Source organism: Agelaius tricolor, unplaced genomic scaffold (assembly GCF_023055355.1).
Source record: "Agelaius tricolor isolate 1412-34295 unplaced genomic scaffold, bAgeTri1.0.p SCAF_8, whole genome shotgun sequence".
NCBI lineage: Eukaryota > Metazoa > Chordata > Aves > Passeriformes > Icteridae > Agelaius > Agelaius tricolor.
In genome coordinates, this window is record NW_027269268.1 from 18,892,954 (window position 1) to 18,912,501 (window position 19,548).

The window sequence follows — 19,548 nt, forward strand, 5'->3', positions numbered from 1 at the left end:
TATGTTTCTCACTGCTCTCAGGCAGCTATTTTCAAAATACTCATATTTAGAGAAAAAAAGTACTGCCAGTTTTACAAAAGAGAATAAGTAGCTTGACTAACATTTAATAAAAGTTTGACTATTATTAGTAAGAGTTTGGTGGTGGAAGGTCCTTCTTTGAAATTAATTCTGCTACTTTTTCAGAGACTTGCTTTAGTGGACAGCAGCCACACAGTGAGCTCTGTCCTTTGTGCTTCTATACATCCATCAGCTGTTTCTTCCTCAAGCCTAGCACCTTTGCATTTCCTCAGCTCTCCTTCTCTCTCATTAGCACCAATCTTAGAGGTGTCTGGAAGGAGCTGGAAGTGCTGCCTTCAGCAAGGAAGTGCCACACACAAGTCACTGTAAGAGCAATGGGGAACACTCCCAGGCTGGCCAATTTATTCATAGATATCAGAGACTTTGAAAGGAATTACTAGGGTGTGTTTTCCCAAGGGGTAAAAACAGACTAACAAAACCAGAACATTTCATCAACTGCCAAAAATGCAGTACTCTCTTCCAAGAAGTGCCTGTACCTCAATTTAGATGCTTTCGAGATTAATAATAACTGCTGAATAACTGCTAATGATTTTGTTAGTTTCAGGCTCATCTAGAAACAAGACCTCCTGAGCAGTTTCTTACAGAGTTTTGTTAGCTTCCACTGATAAAGGGCTGATATAGGGCTCACTTCAGCTGCTCTAAATCAAAATTCAGATCCAAAGGCCTGAAATGAATGCCATTACTGAACTGCAAATACTGTCACTCTCCTGAAAATATCACTAACTCTTATTAATGTTTGAAAATACATAATTTCCCCTCTTCAGTGTTTTCCATTGACTCCCCCAACATCTCTTGCGAAATGTCAGCATTCTTCTTCAATGACAGCATATATTTTTTACAGTGTTTGATGTCTTATTGCTGTATTACTTGATTGATTGTTTTCTTAAAAAGAAACTGTATTGACCTTTAAGAATTAGGTATGACAGACATAAATGTAAACAGCCTCCTGCCCTTCTGAAGCAAATGCTATTTTTTCCCCTTGTCATTTAGTCTCTCTTCAGTTTTCTCTTGTCAGTGTAATTCTTAGATTCTTATCCCAAGAGAATTACACAGTTAGATTCTTATCCCAAGACAGTTACACAGTCAATGTGTTTCTGGCACAGACTTTGTTTTTCAGATACAAGGCAGATTAAAATATGAAATTAATCAATCAGCCTGATTGTCATAGAATCAAAAAGTTGGAAAATACCTCTAATATCAAGTCCAACTATTTACCAAGTACCACTAAGCCATGTCACCAAAAGCCAAATCTACTCGTCTTGCAAATACCTCCAGAGTTAGCAGTTGGTGATTCCACCACTTCTCTGGGAAACCTGTTCTAATGCTTGAAGAAATTTTTCTTAATATCAAACCTAAACCTCCCATTGCTCAAGTTGAGGCCGTGCCCTCTTGTCAAATTGCCTGTTACTTGGGGGAAGATGGTGACCCCCACCTATCTACAACCTCTTTCAGGCAGTTGTAGAGTGGTAAGAAGGTTCCCTCTGCCTAAGCTTCCGTTTCTCCAGGCTAAACACACCTCTAGCTCCCTCAGCTGCTCCTCATAGAACTTGTGCTCCAGACCCTCCCCAGCTCTGTTGCCCTCCAGCATGCCTGCTGGACACGCTCCAGCACTTCAATGTCCTTCTTGCAGTGAGGGGCTCAGAACTGAACATAGAATTTGAAATGTGGCTTCCTCATCCTTCTGGCCACAGACACAGGCCAGGATGCCCTTGGCCTTCTTGGCCCCCTGGGCACACCCTGGCCCACGTTCAGCCGCTGTCACCAGCACCCCCAGGTCCTTTTCCACTGGGCAGCTTCCCAGCCACTCTGTCCCTGCCTGTGGCACTGCCTGGGGCTGCTGTGACCCAAGGGCAGGACTCAGCACTTGGCCTTGTTGAACCTCATACAACTGGCCTTGGCCCACTGATCCAGCCTGCCCTGATTCCTCTGCAGAACTTCCTACCCTCCAGCAGATCAACATTCCTACCCAACCTAGCATTGTCTACAAACTCGGTTGGGGTGCGCTCAACCCTCTCATCCAGTTTTGCAATAAAGATATTAAATAAGACCGGCCCAAATACTGAGCCCTGATGGGAAACACCACTTCTGACCTCCTACGTCATAATTAATGAGGGACTAACTGTATATTCTCCTCTTTTTTTTCTGTGTTGATTTTGCCAAATAAAGAGTACATTTATCAATTTCTAATCCATAGTTCTACCAGTTTGGAGACTTATCACTTAAAGCTGTTGCTTGCTTTTCATCTCCCATAATGCATATTCCTTATAGAGGAATTATGCATTTTACTCATGATGATCATCCTCCAGAAACTTTAAACTACCAACAAAAGGCTGAGAGTTGGGGTTGTTCAGTCTGGAGAAGGCTCCAGGGACACCTTATAGCAGCCTTCAAGTACTTAAAAGGGGTTTACAGGAAAGCTTGAGAGGGACTTCTAACAAGATCATGTAGTGATAGGATAAGAGGGAATGCCTTCAAACTAAGAGGGTAGGTTTAGATTGGATATTAGGAAACCTTTTAATGTGAGGGTGATGAACTGGAACCAAAAAAAAGGTTGCCCAAAAAAGCTACAGATACCCCGCGCATGGCTGTATTCAAGGCCAGGCTGGATGGGGCTTTGAGCAATCTGGTCAAGTAGAAGGTGTCCCTGCCTATGGTGAGAGGTTAGTACTAGATGACTTTTAATATTCCTTCCAACCCAAGCCATTCTATGATTATTCAGCAGTTTTCTTCTACATTTTGTGCTTTCTGTAATACTGAAAGGTACTGCTAAAATCACCAGCTAAAGCCTACTAAGAACCTAATTTAAAAATTCATCCCAACTGGAAAAATCTTACAGGATTTAGAAGAAATCCTCTTATTTTTATAAAAAAATATTGTAAAAACTCGGTGGCCTGTACTAGGAAGTGATATTTTACAGGTTTTAAAAATCTAGTGATGTTCATTTTTTTTTTGAAGTCTTACAGGAATGCCTATATTTTCTCTTCATAATCCAAGAAAATACAAACAGGTGAAGTCGTTACTGCCTCAGTTATAAATGGCCAACTCATCATACAACAAAACCCTGCCCTTTCTTATTTCATTAGCTGATACATAGATAATTCTAAAAGAAATTAGTTGACAGCACCCCAGCCTTCTTCTACCAGGGCAATTCCTGTGTCTCATTTATCCTAATCTATGAATTCTCCCAAGGGATGGCTCCTTCAAAGATTTCTACAGCCAGACTCCTATTCTCTCTTACTCTCTCTCTTTCTCTGGCCACCCATCCTTCACAATTCCCTAACACAAGAACAATGATACCAAGAATCCAGAAGTTAGGATTCTGATCTTGGAAGGCAAAGGCGGTCCAGTGAAAATCCTTCTGATTTGGCTTCTGCTTTCTCAGGGTATATTTGCACTTCTTCAAATTGCCTTCTGCAAGACTTTTTTAATATTATTTTAGTGGAAGAAATTTTAAATCCTGTAAATAACAACACAGCATGTATAGAGCAAACCTTTACTACCAAAAGAGTCAATAAAAACTTGCACAGAATAAAGAGTTTTTCCCTCTGCCTATGGGCCCACCACGTAGGCTTTAAACGGCTGCTTGACTCTTAGAAAGTATTGGCTTGTAGCAACCAAAACTCACATATTAACTATTCATGTTAATTCATATATTACCTCTTCATATTAACTACCAGAAAGGGTATAAAGAACAAAACACAATTATACTGCTCTATTAATATATATACATATATACATATACAGATGCAGCTATATACAACTATAAACATTCAAAAAAAAGATACAGGTAATGACAAGATTTGCAGAGAAAGGCAACAATATTTAACAGAATGAGACTTATTGTGTAGTTTACAATTGGGGAGGTTTAAAAATATTATAAATCCTCTGCTTGCAAGAGAAACAAAACTAATACATCTTAACAGGGTTTGGAGAATATAAAGAATGCTTATTTCTTCAGTTTTATAAACAACAGTATTAGGAAGAGTCCAAAGAAATTATCAGGCTACAAATTTAAGAGACAAGATGCAATACCTTTTTGGGGCTGGATATTACTTACTTTTGGATCTAACAAAAGCATAAATAAAACCACTTTTGCTAGGTCTCATTATGACTATTAAGAATGGTACCCCAAATCTGATCTCCTCAGTAAGTTCCCAGGACACCACAGAGCAAAATTAGAAAGGCAAACTGGCAAACAGCTTTACCCATCTTTGTACTGGAAAAGACCTGGTGGCCAGCTCTTCACCCAAAAGCCCACCTTTCAAGAGTCTGATCTGTACTTATCTGGAACTATTGAGGCATCTTTTATTGGATAAAAAAAAACAGCAGCATCATCACTCTATTTGAAACCCTCTGTGGCTACTATTCAATAACATTTTCATTGCAGCAGAAATCCACGAGAGTAATTTACTTCACTGAGCTTCCTTTCTTTTAAAAATTGAAGGATTTTATCTCTAAATCTAGTATCATACATTCCGTGCCAACCAGGAAATACTATGTATAGATTTTAGAATTATCTAAACATGTGCTTTTCAAGACTTAACATCATAGGATTGAAGGAGAGATTTCCACTGGACAATTCTTATAGAAAAGCATATATATATATATATATATGTACTATATACATATATATACACATATACACATATATATATACATATACATACATACATACATATATATATATATATATATATATATATATATATATATATATATATATATATATATATATATGTAGTAGTACCTTTGCATGGGATTTGGAGCTGGGGCTGGTAACAATTTATAATGATAAAATACACTGTAGATGTATCTAAGATTCCACCATAGACAAAAGATGCAGAGTATATACAGCAGAAAAGATGATGTCAGTTTTCCATGCCAGGAGAAGATTTCCTGGATTAGATGATTAATTGCATTGGCAAAGCATCTTGCAAAAAAACAAAGCCTGTGGGACAAAGAGCCATAGTGACAGGAAAGAGCTCGGCACAAAGGTGACAACATACATTGATTAGCATATCAACATGAATTTGTCAGTCATATAAACCTGCAATGCCAGGTTGCACTTTGCTTTACAAAAAGAACAGTTTGTTCTTTTCAAACAAGAGGTGACAGCAGTGAAAAACACAGTTGATTGCTGCAGATTAATGGCAGTTGTGATGAGGGAGTTGCAACTGGATAAAGAAAATCCTTTTTTAATGCCCATATTATCAAAACACAATGTCCTGACATCATGAGTTTGGGCTGCTTGTAAAGAGATGCCACAAGCTGGATGCTATGCAAAAAAAAAAACCAAAAAACCAGCCTCCAATGTACAGCCATGAGAAATTCCAATATGTATTTTAGCCTGAATCAAAATAAAAATATCAACACAGAACTGGAGATTTTTTTTTTCCCCAAGTGAAAAGTCTCAAAAGTTTAGATTTCAATAAAAAATAAAAACCAAACAATAAAAAACCCACCCCCATGCAGAATGCTTTGCAGTATTTCACAAAGGAAACAATTTCCACTGTCTGCAAGTCAAATACTTTCATTTGAAGTCTGGAGACATGAGAAGCATCTGGACTCTGTGGTAATAGAGGATGAATAAAATTCTGCCACTGAAAGACAGGGGCCTAAACAAGGCTGCTCTGTATTGACAGATAAAACTGCATCCATCATTATGGATGCCTGTCAAAATTCATCATTATACAAGCCTTAATATAACCACAGACAAAAGCAGTGTTTCAGTCTTTCCTCCTCTCCCTCATTCCCCAAACAATTTGGTTCAGTTTCCAATTATCTTCAATGCTTTTTTTCCAATCACCTATTCCGATCTGCTATTCAGTGATTTTTCTTTTACCCTTTAGTCCTTTCTTTGGATTCTCTCTCTCCAGTTTTCTCTTTTTGTAGTGAATGTAAATTGGTTTTAGTAGCTGTCATTGTCTGCTTCCACAGGTTCAGACTCCAATTGTCCCTTGCTTTTCCTTCTTGGGTATCCCACACACTAACTCAGTAAGGAAGAAGAACATGAAGGAAAAACACTGCTTTGCAGCAGGGAACATTAGTTCATCTTCCTAAGACAGCAGTATTTCATTAGGGCAATGCTGGAATTTGTATGCCAGCCCGAGATTTCCCTATCTTTATCATCCATAAAAGAAAATGTGTGCTCTACAGCAGGAGAGATGGAGGGCCCTTTCTCCACCAGATAAATCTGGAAATAAATCCATTAGATAAAACCCTGAATACATGAAGTCAGACACAAGATATTAGTTTCTCCAGCCTACAAATGCTACCTCTACACATAATTCCTACCACTACAAATTCTACTCAATAAAATTAGATTATATGAACAATTTAGGGAGACAACACACATTTTATCAACACCCACCATCTGGTTTTAAAAGAGCAAAAGATTTATAAAATAGCTTCAATCCCCAGTGCTTGCTACATGAGAACAAATTATTTTCCGACAATAGCCTGAAGGAAATGTAAGGGATTCAATCAAAAGATTTTTTTTCTGTCTGCCTCAGGAAAGGTAAGGAAGACTTACATTTTAATTTTTACAATTCCAGTTCCCTGATCTCCTTTTATAGTCTGTTTATCAGCTACTCTCTTTTAAGAGACATTGAATCAGGCAAGGGTAGTTGCATGTGTTTTTCTACAGTGAAGCTTAGTTTGTAAGTTTATAATTCCACAGAACTCATTTTCATTTGTCACTTGTTGGAGTCAAACATCTTATTCAACCATAAGACACAGAAATTATCTTCAAAACATCCTTGTCTGTATTTGTTTATGTGAACAGGGGTGTGCAAATGTGTGAAAAATTCAGGCTGTGAGCCTCCTCCTTTCCTGTTTACCTAGACAGGAAAGATGTTCATCTTCATCTTAAAAGAAATCCAGTAAAGCTAGGAAGTATTTTTAGCAAGATACTGCTACCTGTTGCCAACCCTAAAGGAATGGTATTCTTTAAGGAGAACATTGTTGTTGCCAGATTAATATGGTAAATTAAAATGCCAGAGGATCAAATACCATCACTGTTAACACAATGACACACTGTCAACCCACCTGCCTTGAATCTGGCATCAGGAAAGCAGCAGCAAGGCTATCTACTGGCTTTTTAATCATTTCCACATAAAAGTTGTGGTTTTGTTCTAAAACCAGCAATGAGGATCAGAAGGGGCCCATTACTTGAAAATTAATAAAAATAATCTTAAAAGAACATGATGACAAAAATTTAAGTACCTTCTATGATGTTCAAAAGTCATTAGTCACCAAATCTGAATGCTAATTCTTAGAGCCAAATTAATAAGATGCATTCTTTACAAATTATATTTAGTTACTACATTTTGTTTTCATGCCTGTCCCTCCCTCTTTGCTACTGCTTCTTCAAAATTCATCTAGTGATATATGTCATCCACAAAAAATAAATTAGCCTAAGTCATTTCACCTCAGAAAATTAATTGCCTTCCTTTCTGATACCTTACAATACCTCTGGAACTTGCTGAATTATTGAGAAAGGTTAGGTCACTTGAACTCTTGTTCTCACTTAAATAATCTCTTTCAACATGAATATAGAAAATCAAATTAATAGGAATTCCTTTGTAAATATATGTCATAGCAGAAACAGGATGTGCAGTGGTTTGCAGAAAAGGTGCAAGAGACTGACTTCTTGAAGCCTCAAATTGAATTTCTCTGATATGGAAGTAGTTGCTTTTCCTTTCATTCCAATTTCAAAGGAAGAAGAAAGGTCACATAACAGGGAAACAACTTTAATATTAGGGAGAAGAAAAAAAAAATACATTTGGCAACAAATAAACTTCCAGTAAAAAATACTAGTTCTTAAGACACAACAATTTCAGTAATAGGCTCCATAAAAGTTTACATAGATGATTAACATGGGATTTTGGACAAATAAATGAATTATTTAAGTGAACATCAACTAACTAGCAGAACTTTTGGCTTAAGAAACTCTAAGTTTAGAAATAGAAGGTGTGTGATAAAATGTCATAGGAATAACATAATCCTTGTGCATCAGTTTTGACAGTAATTTCTTTTCCACTGACAGTCACACAGGCAAATGCACAAGATATGACAAGACATTGTCACCATTTAGGCCACAACAGTGGTTCAAAACGTGGAAAAGCCAAGTTCAGATCCTCCTTTCCACTTTTATCTCAGATGAAAAACCTGGATTCTAAAAAAGGCAGGGCACAAATCAAATGACAAAATGTAGAAGAGAACATAAGTGGTACTGCACATTTGAGAGAATAGCTGAGAATATTTTCATTTTATCCTTTACTTCCCATGCAAAATAGATATATTTCAAGACAAAAGTTTCCTATGTTGCCAAAGGTTCTCTCCTGTATTTATTACACATTGGCAGACACAGTTTTTCTAAATTATCATGTGCCCACTACACAAGCAATTACAAAATTCCCTTTACTCTGATCCTGCTCTAGCACTTAGAATGTAAAATAATTTTTGGTCAAAAGTTATAAAAACATAGTAACATCATGTGTAAATTTGTACTGTTTTTCCTTTTTTCTCTTGAATAACAAAGAGCAACCAAATATTTCTATGCTGACAGAACACAGTTCTATACAAACATTTCAATTTGTTTTCTAAAGTAGATGAGCTGATATTTTATTTTTTAGAAATACTGTCCACATAGTATTTTAAATCTGTGGATTTCCTGTAGTGCTTTATATAAAGATCAATCCATAAAAATATTTATTTTAGTTAAGGAAAAAAAAATTACAGAATATTCTCTTGATACCACAATGGTAAGATGATATCTCCTGTTATTAAAAAAACAAGTCAAAAAGCCTATCTGTTTCACTTTTCAGGTAACAGTGAAACACAGATGTGTCACTGATGGTCTATAAATAACATGGGTAAAGCTATCCGAAAATCTTATTTTCTGATATTACTCAGCACTGAATTACTGAAGTTCCATTCATGCCTTTTCAACTTGCTCCAGACCTTAAAACACACATTTTATTATGTAAGAGTTTGTATGTAAATTATAAGCAATATGTGTGTTGATTATACGCAATATATGTATATAACTGAGTAAGTAGCTTCAAGAGTGAGAAAAGTCACCAGTAAAATCCCCCTTAATTTGGATGTTTGTAAGGAAACAAATTGCTGGAAAGAGCCCTGTAGGAGACAGAGGAAATGTTTTTTTTGCCAGTAGGTGTCCTTTCAATTGACTTCAGTGGCCTTGCAATTTCAGGTGGCTACAGCAGCTACCCATTAATTTCAAGGCTGTAGGTTCTGAACCTACAAGATCCAATATATAATTCTGTCATTAAATGTAACTTCTAAAAAAGTTATTAAAGCAATTTGAACGAAGAGAAGAATATGGGCAAACATGTATTCAGTGCACACACAGAAGTCAGTTCATCTCACCTATGACATTAGACAGGCACTTGAGAGGCTGGAGAAAGAAGAAAAGGAAGAGGTGCCTGGATTTACAATTGCAAATAAATTGTCTCCCACTAGAGAAAATAGAGAATGTACAGCAGCTAGGAGGGGAAAAAGTATCAGTGAAGGTTGCCCATTAATTTGTGTCAAGAACTGTCACAAAGAATGTAGAGAGGAAAATAATAGCAGGAAAGAAGACTAATCACAATAACCTAAGAAAATGTTAATTACACCATGGTCCATTTCACTTTGCCTTTACCTCCTCTCCAGATATACTGCTGTCAGGTAGAAGAACCACTTGAATCAATCCACTTCGTTTCTTCCCAAAAATTGCTAGTATCACACTTTGTATAATGTATTTTCATCTCAAAGCCCTAGCTGACCAGGAAAGCAAATGAATAAGAATGACTTTTCACAGAAACACTGTGCCCTACAAATTACATTTTGGCACAGGCACCTTACTGTGCCAGCAATTTAGCACCTTAAGTCGCGTCCTATGTGTAGCAGCTAAAGAATAGAGAGATAAGCTATGCTGAAGACAATGGAAAACACATCTGTTTAGCCTTTCAGGAGGATCAGAAGATCAAACTCTCAATGGCTGAAGAAATCTTTCACTGAGGAAGAAAAAAATTTTCTCCTACAAAATAATTTGTGAGTACTACCTGAAATTCATAATAGTCTTCATTTCTATTTACTTTTTGTTTCTCATAACTCATCTCTAGACATATTGAGTTTTACTTTATTCTAAAAATAGTTCAGCAAAGTTGCATCTCAGCATCATATTCCAGAAGAAAACTTGTCTCTAATAATTTATTTGGCTCTGATTTTCCTCACCCTCTGGCCCCCTCTAGCCATGATGAAGTGCCACACACTATATTTCTGGTTTTGGTCTTTCCCCTGTGCTGCAACATCCTTACTTGAATGCTTGTGAAGCTGCTAAATATCCTACTGAGTCACTTGCAGTTGGTGACAGGAATAACACTTTTGCATTCATAAACAATTATCAGAAGTTTTCAAGTTTTATCAAAGAATTATTAAGTTTTCCACTTATGTTTTAAGCTACACAAATAAAAGCAAACTGTTTAGAAAAAAGATCTAGGTGGTTTGGTGCTGTCATGAGAGCAGCACAATGCAAACACACAGCCATGATAAATAGGGCAGTGCTGAGCATCCTTAAATTGCATAAATTCTGCTGCCCCAGCTAAACCTTTTCATGTCTGACTGATGAACAGGAGCTATCAAATCTGAAGAATAAAAACTGCTCCTGCTGAAGGATCATTTCTTCCAGCGGGGCACTGGAGGAAGGAGGCAGAGAAAGAGGTAATTAGGCTAAGCCTAATCAAACCAGCAAATCCAAAACCAAAAGCAAACTTCACAATGCCCTCTCTTCTATATTCAAAAGAAAGGACAGAGGACAGGCCTTGTAAAACATCTTAATGATGCCATTATCACTTCTGCTAAACAGAGATACTGTGCAGGCTGCTGTTTTACCACAAATCCCTATTTGTGCAATGATGATGATATTCTCTCTCTCACTCACAGCACACAGAAAAATTTAGTGGAAGAAAAATTTCAAACAAAACTTCAAGCACATCAGAAGACCTGTAGAAAATTAAATCATAATCTCATAAACAACTAAGAATAACTTCTAAATCTACCTTCTAGTCAAGATGCTAAGTCAGGAGCTAAGCTTCTGCCTTGGATAAGTAGGAGCCAGCTAAGCTGGAACTGTGAAAAAACAGCTTCAAACTATATAACACAAAGGAAGAAGTAGAGACAATCACAGCTACTTTTCTGTTCACACATTGGATATTTCTTATCGATTTCCTAGTGTTTCTGTGAAGCTGGGAATGGGGAGCTGCTAATAGTGACAAGTTTAACCACAGTTTAAAAGTACAACATGCTTTGACACAGGCACAAAGTAGCAGTCAGTGGAAAAGCAAAGGAGCAAATGACCATCAGGAAATAGGAGATAGCAGATGGCCAGAAGAAAGTCACTCTAAAATTGAGTAGCTTTACAGAGCGGAAAATTAAACATTCCAACTGCAAATAGGCATAAACTGGAATGGCCAAAAGTTAACATAAGATATCAAATATCTGTAACAGTTCTGGAAGAAAACACCAGCACAGTTACCCTCTATTGTCTATGAGAGACTGAGAGAAAGCACAGATCCTTGTCTTTTGTACTACTCCTTTGCATAAGGTGCATCCCAGTCAGGTAGATTATGCTACTCAGAAGTTATTAACACAAATGTTTTCACCAAAGTTGCTGTGGAACTTTTTTGAGAAACTCAATGCTGATGGCCTCCAGCTGACTAAACTTCAATCAGTACATGTGTAACCGATACAAATTTTGATGGAGAAGCACAGCTGACATCACTATATATGTGAATTGCCTCCATATATAAGATCCAATTAATGACTAGCTGCCCAACATCTCTTCTTATTTAGTTTAGTAAAAGGTCAGCAAGGCAGATCACCCTATTTTTTGCTGTAGCCCTTTGGATGTAGGAAAATCTGGTTTTGCTCCAATTATTTCTCTGTGGTTTCAGTAAGAATGAAAACCAGAACACAGAGAATTTATTCTAGCAAATATTTAGTCATCTCCAAAAGGAGTCATAAATATTCCCCACGGGAGACTGATCCAGCTGCCCAACATTTGTCCTGTGCTGTTCAGTTTTCCACTTCTCAAAACAAAACAAGTCCAGATATTCAGCCACCTCTTCTGCCAGTTTCAGATACATGCTGCAGACTGATCACATCCATCTTACTGAGCAAATGACTAATTAAAAAATCTAGGTTGCCCTTTTATGCTAATGGTACCCCACAGTTTTTCTTCTCATTTATGGGGGAGAGGGAATGGGGAGGAGCATAGTATATAAAAATTTCCCTACAGGGAAGACTTATTTTCTCAGCATACCTCTGAAGAGGAAGACAGAATCAATGAGACTGATTTCTACACCGCAAAGCTGGCACTCCTGTGTTGGGGGCCTGGCTGACATTTCACAAACACAGATTACAAAAAGCTTCCTGATTTGTGTTTAAAGTAAGTCTCAAGGACTCGGTTTACCTATAGCTCTGCTAGAATAAGGGGATGTTACCTTGTACTGTCTTCTCACATTGTGACTGGGAATGCATTGAGAACAAATTCCCTTGGGGGGACCATAGATGATTAGGGAAAGACATGGGAATCGTCTCTCCTGAACACTTGGAGTGCAATGGCCAGCAATTTTTCACAGCAAAGCTAGAACAAGCTTCATTCCAGAACAAGAAATTAGACTTCTTCTTTCAAAGTCAAAATCCAGTCCCTAGTTTGCAGCACTACTGGATATTGCACATTTTTCATGGAAACCTGAGACAGAATTTACAAACATGACCAGAATGGGATTCCATGAACTACAGCAAGTGGTGCAAACACAGATCCTTTATCTCCCCGTACAGAGGAAATTACCACAGTGCCCCACAGGATTCTGTTCCTGTAAGTTCACACTCTACTGCACACTTGTCAGTACTGTGTGCTAGAAATAAGATCCTGTCTCTGCTAAAATAAAGGGAAAGGAGTAATAGAGCTGAGGTTGGGAGAGATGGATGGAAGCAACAGAAGAATGTGGGGCACTTGTGCAACTGGTGTACAAATGTGAAAAACACATCAGCTTAGTAAAAGGATAAAGTCCGGAGTTCTTAGTTTGGGCATAAAGGTGGAATGGCACTGGGCACAGGGCTGGGTTGTGCTCTCTGGCTTACAGCCATGTGAAAATCTTGAGTGAAGCTGCTGGAATCAAGAGCTGAGTGTCCAACTTTCTGCTGTAACTAGTCAGTCCATTGTTCCTCACTCTTTGGAACCAGCAATTGAATGTTTTCATCTCTCAAACTCACAGAGATTGTCTACCATGCCTTTCTTCAGGCTCGCCTCCAGGGAGAGGAAGAAAGAAGAGGCAGCTGGAAGATTTAGAATTCAAAATGGAACTGTGGGATTAACTGCAGTGACTTTCCTGTTACAAGCATCTGCAGTGCATGGGTAGGTTTTAGACAGGCTGTAGCACCAGGTGATTTACAACAGAGCTTCTGTGGTTTTCTGCAAAGCTTTTAAGCCTGATGTGGGCAGCTGCTCACATAAGGGCTGGGATAAGTTGGTAAAAGCTCATACAGAAACAGCCACAATTACATTCATTCAAATTAAAACTGCAGTGAAAACCTGACAATTAAAATGCAGGCACTGCTTCCACTGGGTAAATACATCAGGGAGGAAGTGGTACACAGGAGTATTTGATTTTTGTTTGAAGCTTTTGTTTAAAAAAGTACTGAATGTGTCATTGCTGATAGGGACATTGAATAGCTCCCACTGCTGTGATACAATTGAAACCTCTGCTGATGACAAGTAGCAGCTCTAAATTGTTGAAACATGAAAGATTGGCACTAAAACACATTTTCTCCCTCAAGACTGCAGCCTATTGAATAACAAAGGTTTGTTAGTTGAAGTCCCTTGCAATCAATCCTTGCATAAAACATGCATTCCTAATGCCAGTTGTTGTTAACATATTAGCAAGAAAACTGATTTTGGATTTGAAAACATTGGGTGTTAAATTTCCTCATTTACCCTTTTATACAGCTATAGAAATCACTGCATATCAAAATATTGGTTGCTCAAAATAATAATAGTACTAAGCATGAAATACATGCAAATCAGGGACAAGAAGTTTTTTTTTCAAAGACACAAAGAAAACAAACCCCTAATATTTTACCCATAACTAGGGACACCTATGGGTTGCATACTGTTTCAATAAAAATCAGTAACTGCTGAACATGCAAATAGCTTATAAATATTTCTTGATATCAATTACATATTACAGAATGAAAAGTGAAATTAGAGAGCAGCAGAATGTATTTGTTTGTCTGAAAGAGTCACTATTCTAAATCTGTAAGTTACAGAATGGTTTCAAGGAAAGTGTGTACTAAATAAAAAGAGAGCAGCAAAAAAGGAGGTCTGAATTGATCTGGAATAAATTCATCTGGAAAGAGCTTTAATAAAAAAGGCAGCCTCAGTCCTGGGAATTTCAACTAAGCCAGCTGATTAGCCCTGCAAACACAGGGCAAATAGACTATTTAAAAAAGGATGCACAATAATGAAACTTAAAGAAAGACAATATAAAACAAATCTCTCAACATAAACGAGATGAGAATTCATTTTCCCTGTGATGCTTTCCACAGCTCCTGAAAGTGCCTGCTGCTGGCAACGAATGACATACAAGGGGAGGGAGAGCAGAGGGAAGGAGCTGTTAGCTTACCAGCCGATGGAGCTTATCGCTCCACTCCCTTCGTGACGCTGGGAACTCACAAGCCTATAAAATGTGCTTTGGCTCCCAGTCCCCTTCTCCTTGAGCAAAATCAAAAGCAAGACGCTGTACAGAGGAGAAACAGGCTGCTGTTCTACTCCGAGGTAGCTCTCCTGACTTGTCTGTTAGAGCATTTCTAACAGTTTGAACAGCATAGCCAAAGATTTTTTCTGACAGAGCTCTCCTTTCCAGTACCTGCTGTGCTACCTTACTTCCCCTCCTCTTCCTTCCCTCTTCTTATCTGTTGGTGGGGATTTCGGGGGGTTGGGATAGGGAGGTGGGAGAGCTACATCATTCCTGGAAGAGAGGAGAGAAACACCCAAGATGACTTCAGTCCCCACAGCCAAGTGGAACATGAGCACGAGCAGCAGGTGGAACGTGAGCCTTGTTGAAGCAGGTGATCCCTGGGGACAGGCTCTGGAAGCACCAGCTGCAAATGCTTCTGCTCCTGTAGCCTCCTCAGCAGGCAACTTCTCCAATCAGTTCGTGCAACCTTCCTGGCGCATTGCCCTGTGGTCTCTGGCTTACGGTGGCGTGGTGGCAGTGGCCGTTTTTGGGAATCTTATTGTCATCTGGATTATTCTGGCTCACAAGCGCATGAGGACGGTGACAAATTACTTCCTGGTGAATCTGGCCTTCTCTGATGCCTCCATGGCTGCTTTCAATACTCTCATCAACTTCATCTACGCACTGCACAGCGAGTGGTACTTTGGAGAGGCTTACTGCCGCTTCCACAACTTCTTCCCAATCACAGCTGTCTTCGCCAGCATCTACTCCATGACAGCCATCGCTGTGGACAGGTGAGACAAGAGAAAAGTGTAGGGGTGAGAGACTGAGATCAGATTCTCTGCCAAAATAAAAATGCAGAGATAACAATCATAGTGATGAGAGGCAAAGATCTCAATAGTTCATTCATTGTGCTCCTGTGTGCTTCTTTAGGATCTCTCCCTAACACACTTTTCCTCCTGGTCCTTGGTCTTTTTTCTTCAGTCTTCCATTGTTTTTATTCTTCTGCTTTCTTTTACACCAAAATTTCCTCTCTCTGTTTGACTTCAGCTGTGCTCCATCTTTCAATACTTATTCTGTAACAGCAACTCAGGGTTTTGCTTCCCACTGTGAAAACAGTCTGTCTCTCAGCCAGGCATCTAATATATACTGATAAGGAGTTGCAGAGTGTCTGTGTGTAAAGGGAGAGGATTTCAAATTTCCCTCTTTTCTGTATTTCTGCAGATGGCAGAGGCATTTGCCTCCTCTTCAGAAATCACTTCAGATCCCATTTTTAATAGCTTTTCTCACAGTCAGCTCTGAGATGCTTTGTTCCTGCTGATTTTAACTAATGAGACTATTTACATTACCATCTGTGCATATCTAGAGGTCTGGTAAGAACATCGTTTCAAAGTGCTCAGGTTTTTTCTGATTTCTTGAAGCAAAATAAAGCTTTGTGACTCTCAAACAAAAAAAAGTCTGGGAAAAACTTTACCTTTGTAGTCCTGACAATAATGGAATAAGACAGTTGTAATGTCCATGCAGCAGAGGGAAGATGTAGTTGCCAGCTTCCTACACAGATGCATTGATGGACTCTGTTTCTCAGAGAGTGCTCTGAGTCTCCCCTGGGAAATGTTTCTTTATTATTGTTTTCACATTTGCTGTGCTGGGGAGATAACTTACTGGGTTTTTTGTGTTTTGGTTTTTTTTTTTTAACAGATTGATTTGTATTTCTGGTCTTTTACTCCTCTTAGCAATGCACTGAGATTATTCACTGAACTCCTACATATTCAAATCACATTATACATATTTTCTGAATTGACTTATCAGAACTGCAGTATTTCCAAGTGATGGCAGTTAAGGTTTTATAAGGTTCAATCCACTTTTTGAAATGTTATTTCTCATTTCCAGGTACAAAGATTGGGAAACGTTGTGCCTTTTGTACTTGTGGTCAAGTTCATAATAATACTTTTCTGTTTGCCCTACTAATATAAAATTTGCAGGGGCACTCTCAGCTAAATGCATTTCGGTTCTGTAAAGCTAGAAAGGAAAGAGCAAATTAGATTCTTGGCAACTCTTGTACTTTTCTGCTCTGAGGATGGGAGAAGACGTGAAGAAATCAGTACACTTTCCTCCTGCTAGTGATTTATCTTCTCAAATGTTAATCCCCATTAAAAATTGAGAAGATTGTATAACACCAGTGCTACTACCTTTGACCAGGCAAAGATTTCTTTCATTGTCTTTTTGAGTTTCGCTTAAGATTCTTATCTAGCTTGAGGTTTTCAGAAACAAAAGGGCTTTAGTTGAAGTATTTAACAGTTAGAGCTGCATATTGAATAGTTACTGCTGCAGCTCATTAAGTCATTAGTTGAGCAGTTACAGGAACGCTCTGAGTAATGTTTTATTTCATTTTTTCCTGACAAAATTATCCACAGAGATGCAGTACTTACTACTTTGGTAGTTCCTAAATTTATGTTAGGAAATTGGGAACAAAAGTGAATACAGTTCCTTAGGAATCCAAATGCATTTCCAGAGTGAGAGAAAATAGCTCTGCTCCACACTGACTAAAGTGCAATGGACAGATACATCTATTGGAAATGTTTTCCTTGGTGTAGCAGTGCAAAATGTTGGTGGTCAGAGGTGAGTAAATAGCTACTGTTATTCACTCTGATCTAGTTCTTGTCAGAAAATCCCCTGAAGAAATCACTATTTGCATCCCATATTACATCCTCCAAGTTCACCTGCCTCCAAAGGCAAATGAAAATCTTCTCAATGAACAATGGCATAGTTGTGTTTAGGGGAACTCTCTGTAGTACCAAGCAGCATCATGTAAAACAAACAGAAGAGCAGTCTATCCCTCCTTCCCTATTCTCACTACTATTCCTTTTATACCAAATCACACCTGATGCATTCAGTGCCTTTAAATATTCCCTGGCTATCTCTGCAAAGCAATTCTGCCAAGCAGAGGAAACCTAAGGGTCAAAACAGATCCTAAGGAATGTCCTTGGATGTACAGACTGCCCTATTCCAGGGATGGATGCCTTTTAAAACTTTTGTTTCCCGTTTGCCTTTCATAAAAGTTCAGCCATTTTAACCCAGTAAACTCATCCTTACACATTCTTTTAAATAAAAATTTAAAACAACAAAAGCTACCAATCTGGATAAAGCTGCTAAGGGAACTGAAATGATGGGATCAGATGATTTTCCTTTAGAAATTGTTACCATCTCAAAATACTAAAGGTCATGGGTAGTAACTCACTAAAAAGTATGTTATGATATGCTCCACTGGTTGCTTTAGAGCATCCAAGTGTCCAAATGTTCATAGAGTGTAAATGTGTGACTGTGAACCTGGACATCTCTGAGCAGAGGTCATGGGCAGTACAAGTTTCCTTTCACATCTGGTTCTGTAGGACATTCTAAGATGTGTGAATTGTGAGATTACTGGGCTGACACAGAGTTTTGTGAACTATGCACTTCCTGCAGTGGGGGTGAGCTGCATCTGAGGCTGATGATTAAAGTATCCAAGACTGAGGATCCTGGTCCTTGAACACAGACTCAAATTCATGTGGCTTTATTCACACTTCTGACCATCCCTTCCTAGTGGGTTTTTTTCCCTGCTTTCTCCCTCTTTTCCAGCAGGCTGTTTGCAGTCTACTGCAGAGATGGCACAGGTAGCTCAAACCAAGTTGTTTCAGGCACCAGAAGCAGCAGGGATTTTACGCTGTGCTGCAGGCATTCATTCCTGCATTCTTCTGTAGCTCGCACTGCACAGTTCCATTCCTTCCAGTGCAACATTTTCTTTAGCTATGTTATGGGGATAAACTGGTGAATAGTCCAAGATAAACTGAATAGGAGATAATTCTGGAGCCAATACACCCTTGTCACTCACCAGTGCATGATCCTAAAGGGTCCATCCATGATCCCAAATTCTATCTGTGATCATGGCAATACAGTGTATGACTGCAGTACAGCTCTTGGACATACTAATGACAGTGAATTATGCAGAATTTAGGCCACCTAGCACTGAAGATCTGCTGTCTTTTTCTACAAGATCTTAGCATGCAAAGAAGGTGGCTCAGGTATGCCAGCACTTACTTTTGAGTCCAGAGATTGCTTCCTTATACAACCTGTTTTGTGGGTAGGCCTAAAAATTCTCTGCAGATGCTTGATGATTACAGTGGAAGTATGGGGATGCAGCAATATAGCACAAAATAACATGGCTTCATTAGAGCACTTAGTACTACGTATTTTCCTCTGGTTTTAGCACACTTACTGTATTACTTTCTCAGTTACTTTTCTCTCTGCAATTCCATAATGATTTTCACATGTCAATGAATTTAACTCTTCGTAAAAGCAACTCCTCATGACTTAAAAGTATTCTAATAGCAATGGTGAGTAGTTGCTTATCCTATTCATATCTTACCATTTATTTTCTTTCTAGTACACCTGAAAGTTTTTGGTCTTTGAAGGCAAAAAAACATTTGTTTCATTTTACTTGACTTTATATTTAATATTCAATTTTATGTCTCCGCTTGCACAGTCTTCTCTCTTTTTTATGAACCTGAGTATTACCTAGTTTCTAGCAAGCATATGTATGTCCTTATTCAATACCTGTCATTCTAGTTTACTACCTCATTTTCTCACTTTTAATATATCTACAGAAGCACACATATACGGTGTCAGTTTTCTTTTTTCCTGTGACATTTTTCAGTTACTGATGGCTGTTAATAATCCCTCTATATAC

At 38.4% G+C, this 19,548-nt stretch overlaps 1 protein-coding gene across 1 annotated transcript in view; it reads left to right on the top strand.

Annotated features, from left to right (window-relative positions):
- Nucleotides 1–14,824: 14,824 nt before the first annotated feature.
- The window catches only part of TACR3 (tachykinin receptor 3), a 38,372-nt gene continuing 33,648 nt past the window's right edge, over nt 14,825–19,548 (top strand). The window contains exon 1 of the mRNA XM_071431818.1: nt 14,825–15,619. Within this exon, the coding sequence (XP_071287919.1) occupies nt 15,144–15,619 (476 nt within the window). The 5' untranslated portion in view covers nt 14,825–15,143. The remainder of the gene's footprint in view (nt 15,620–19,548) is intronic.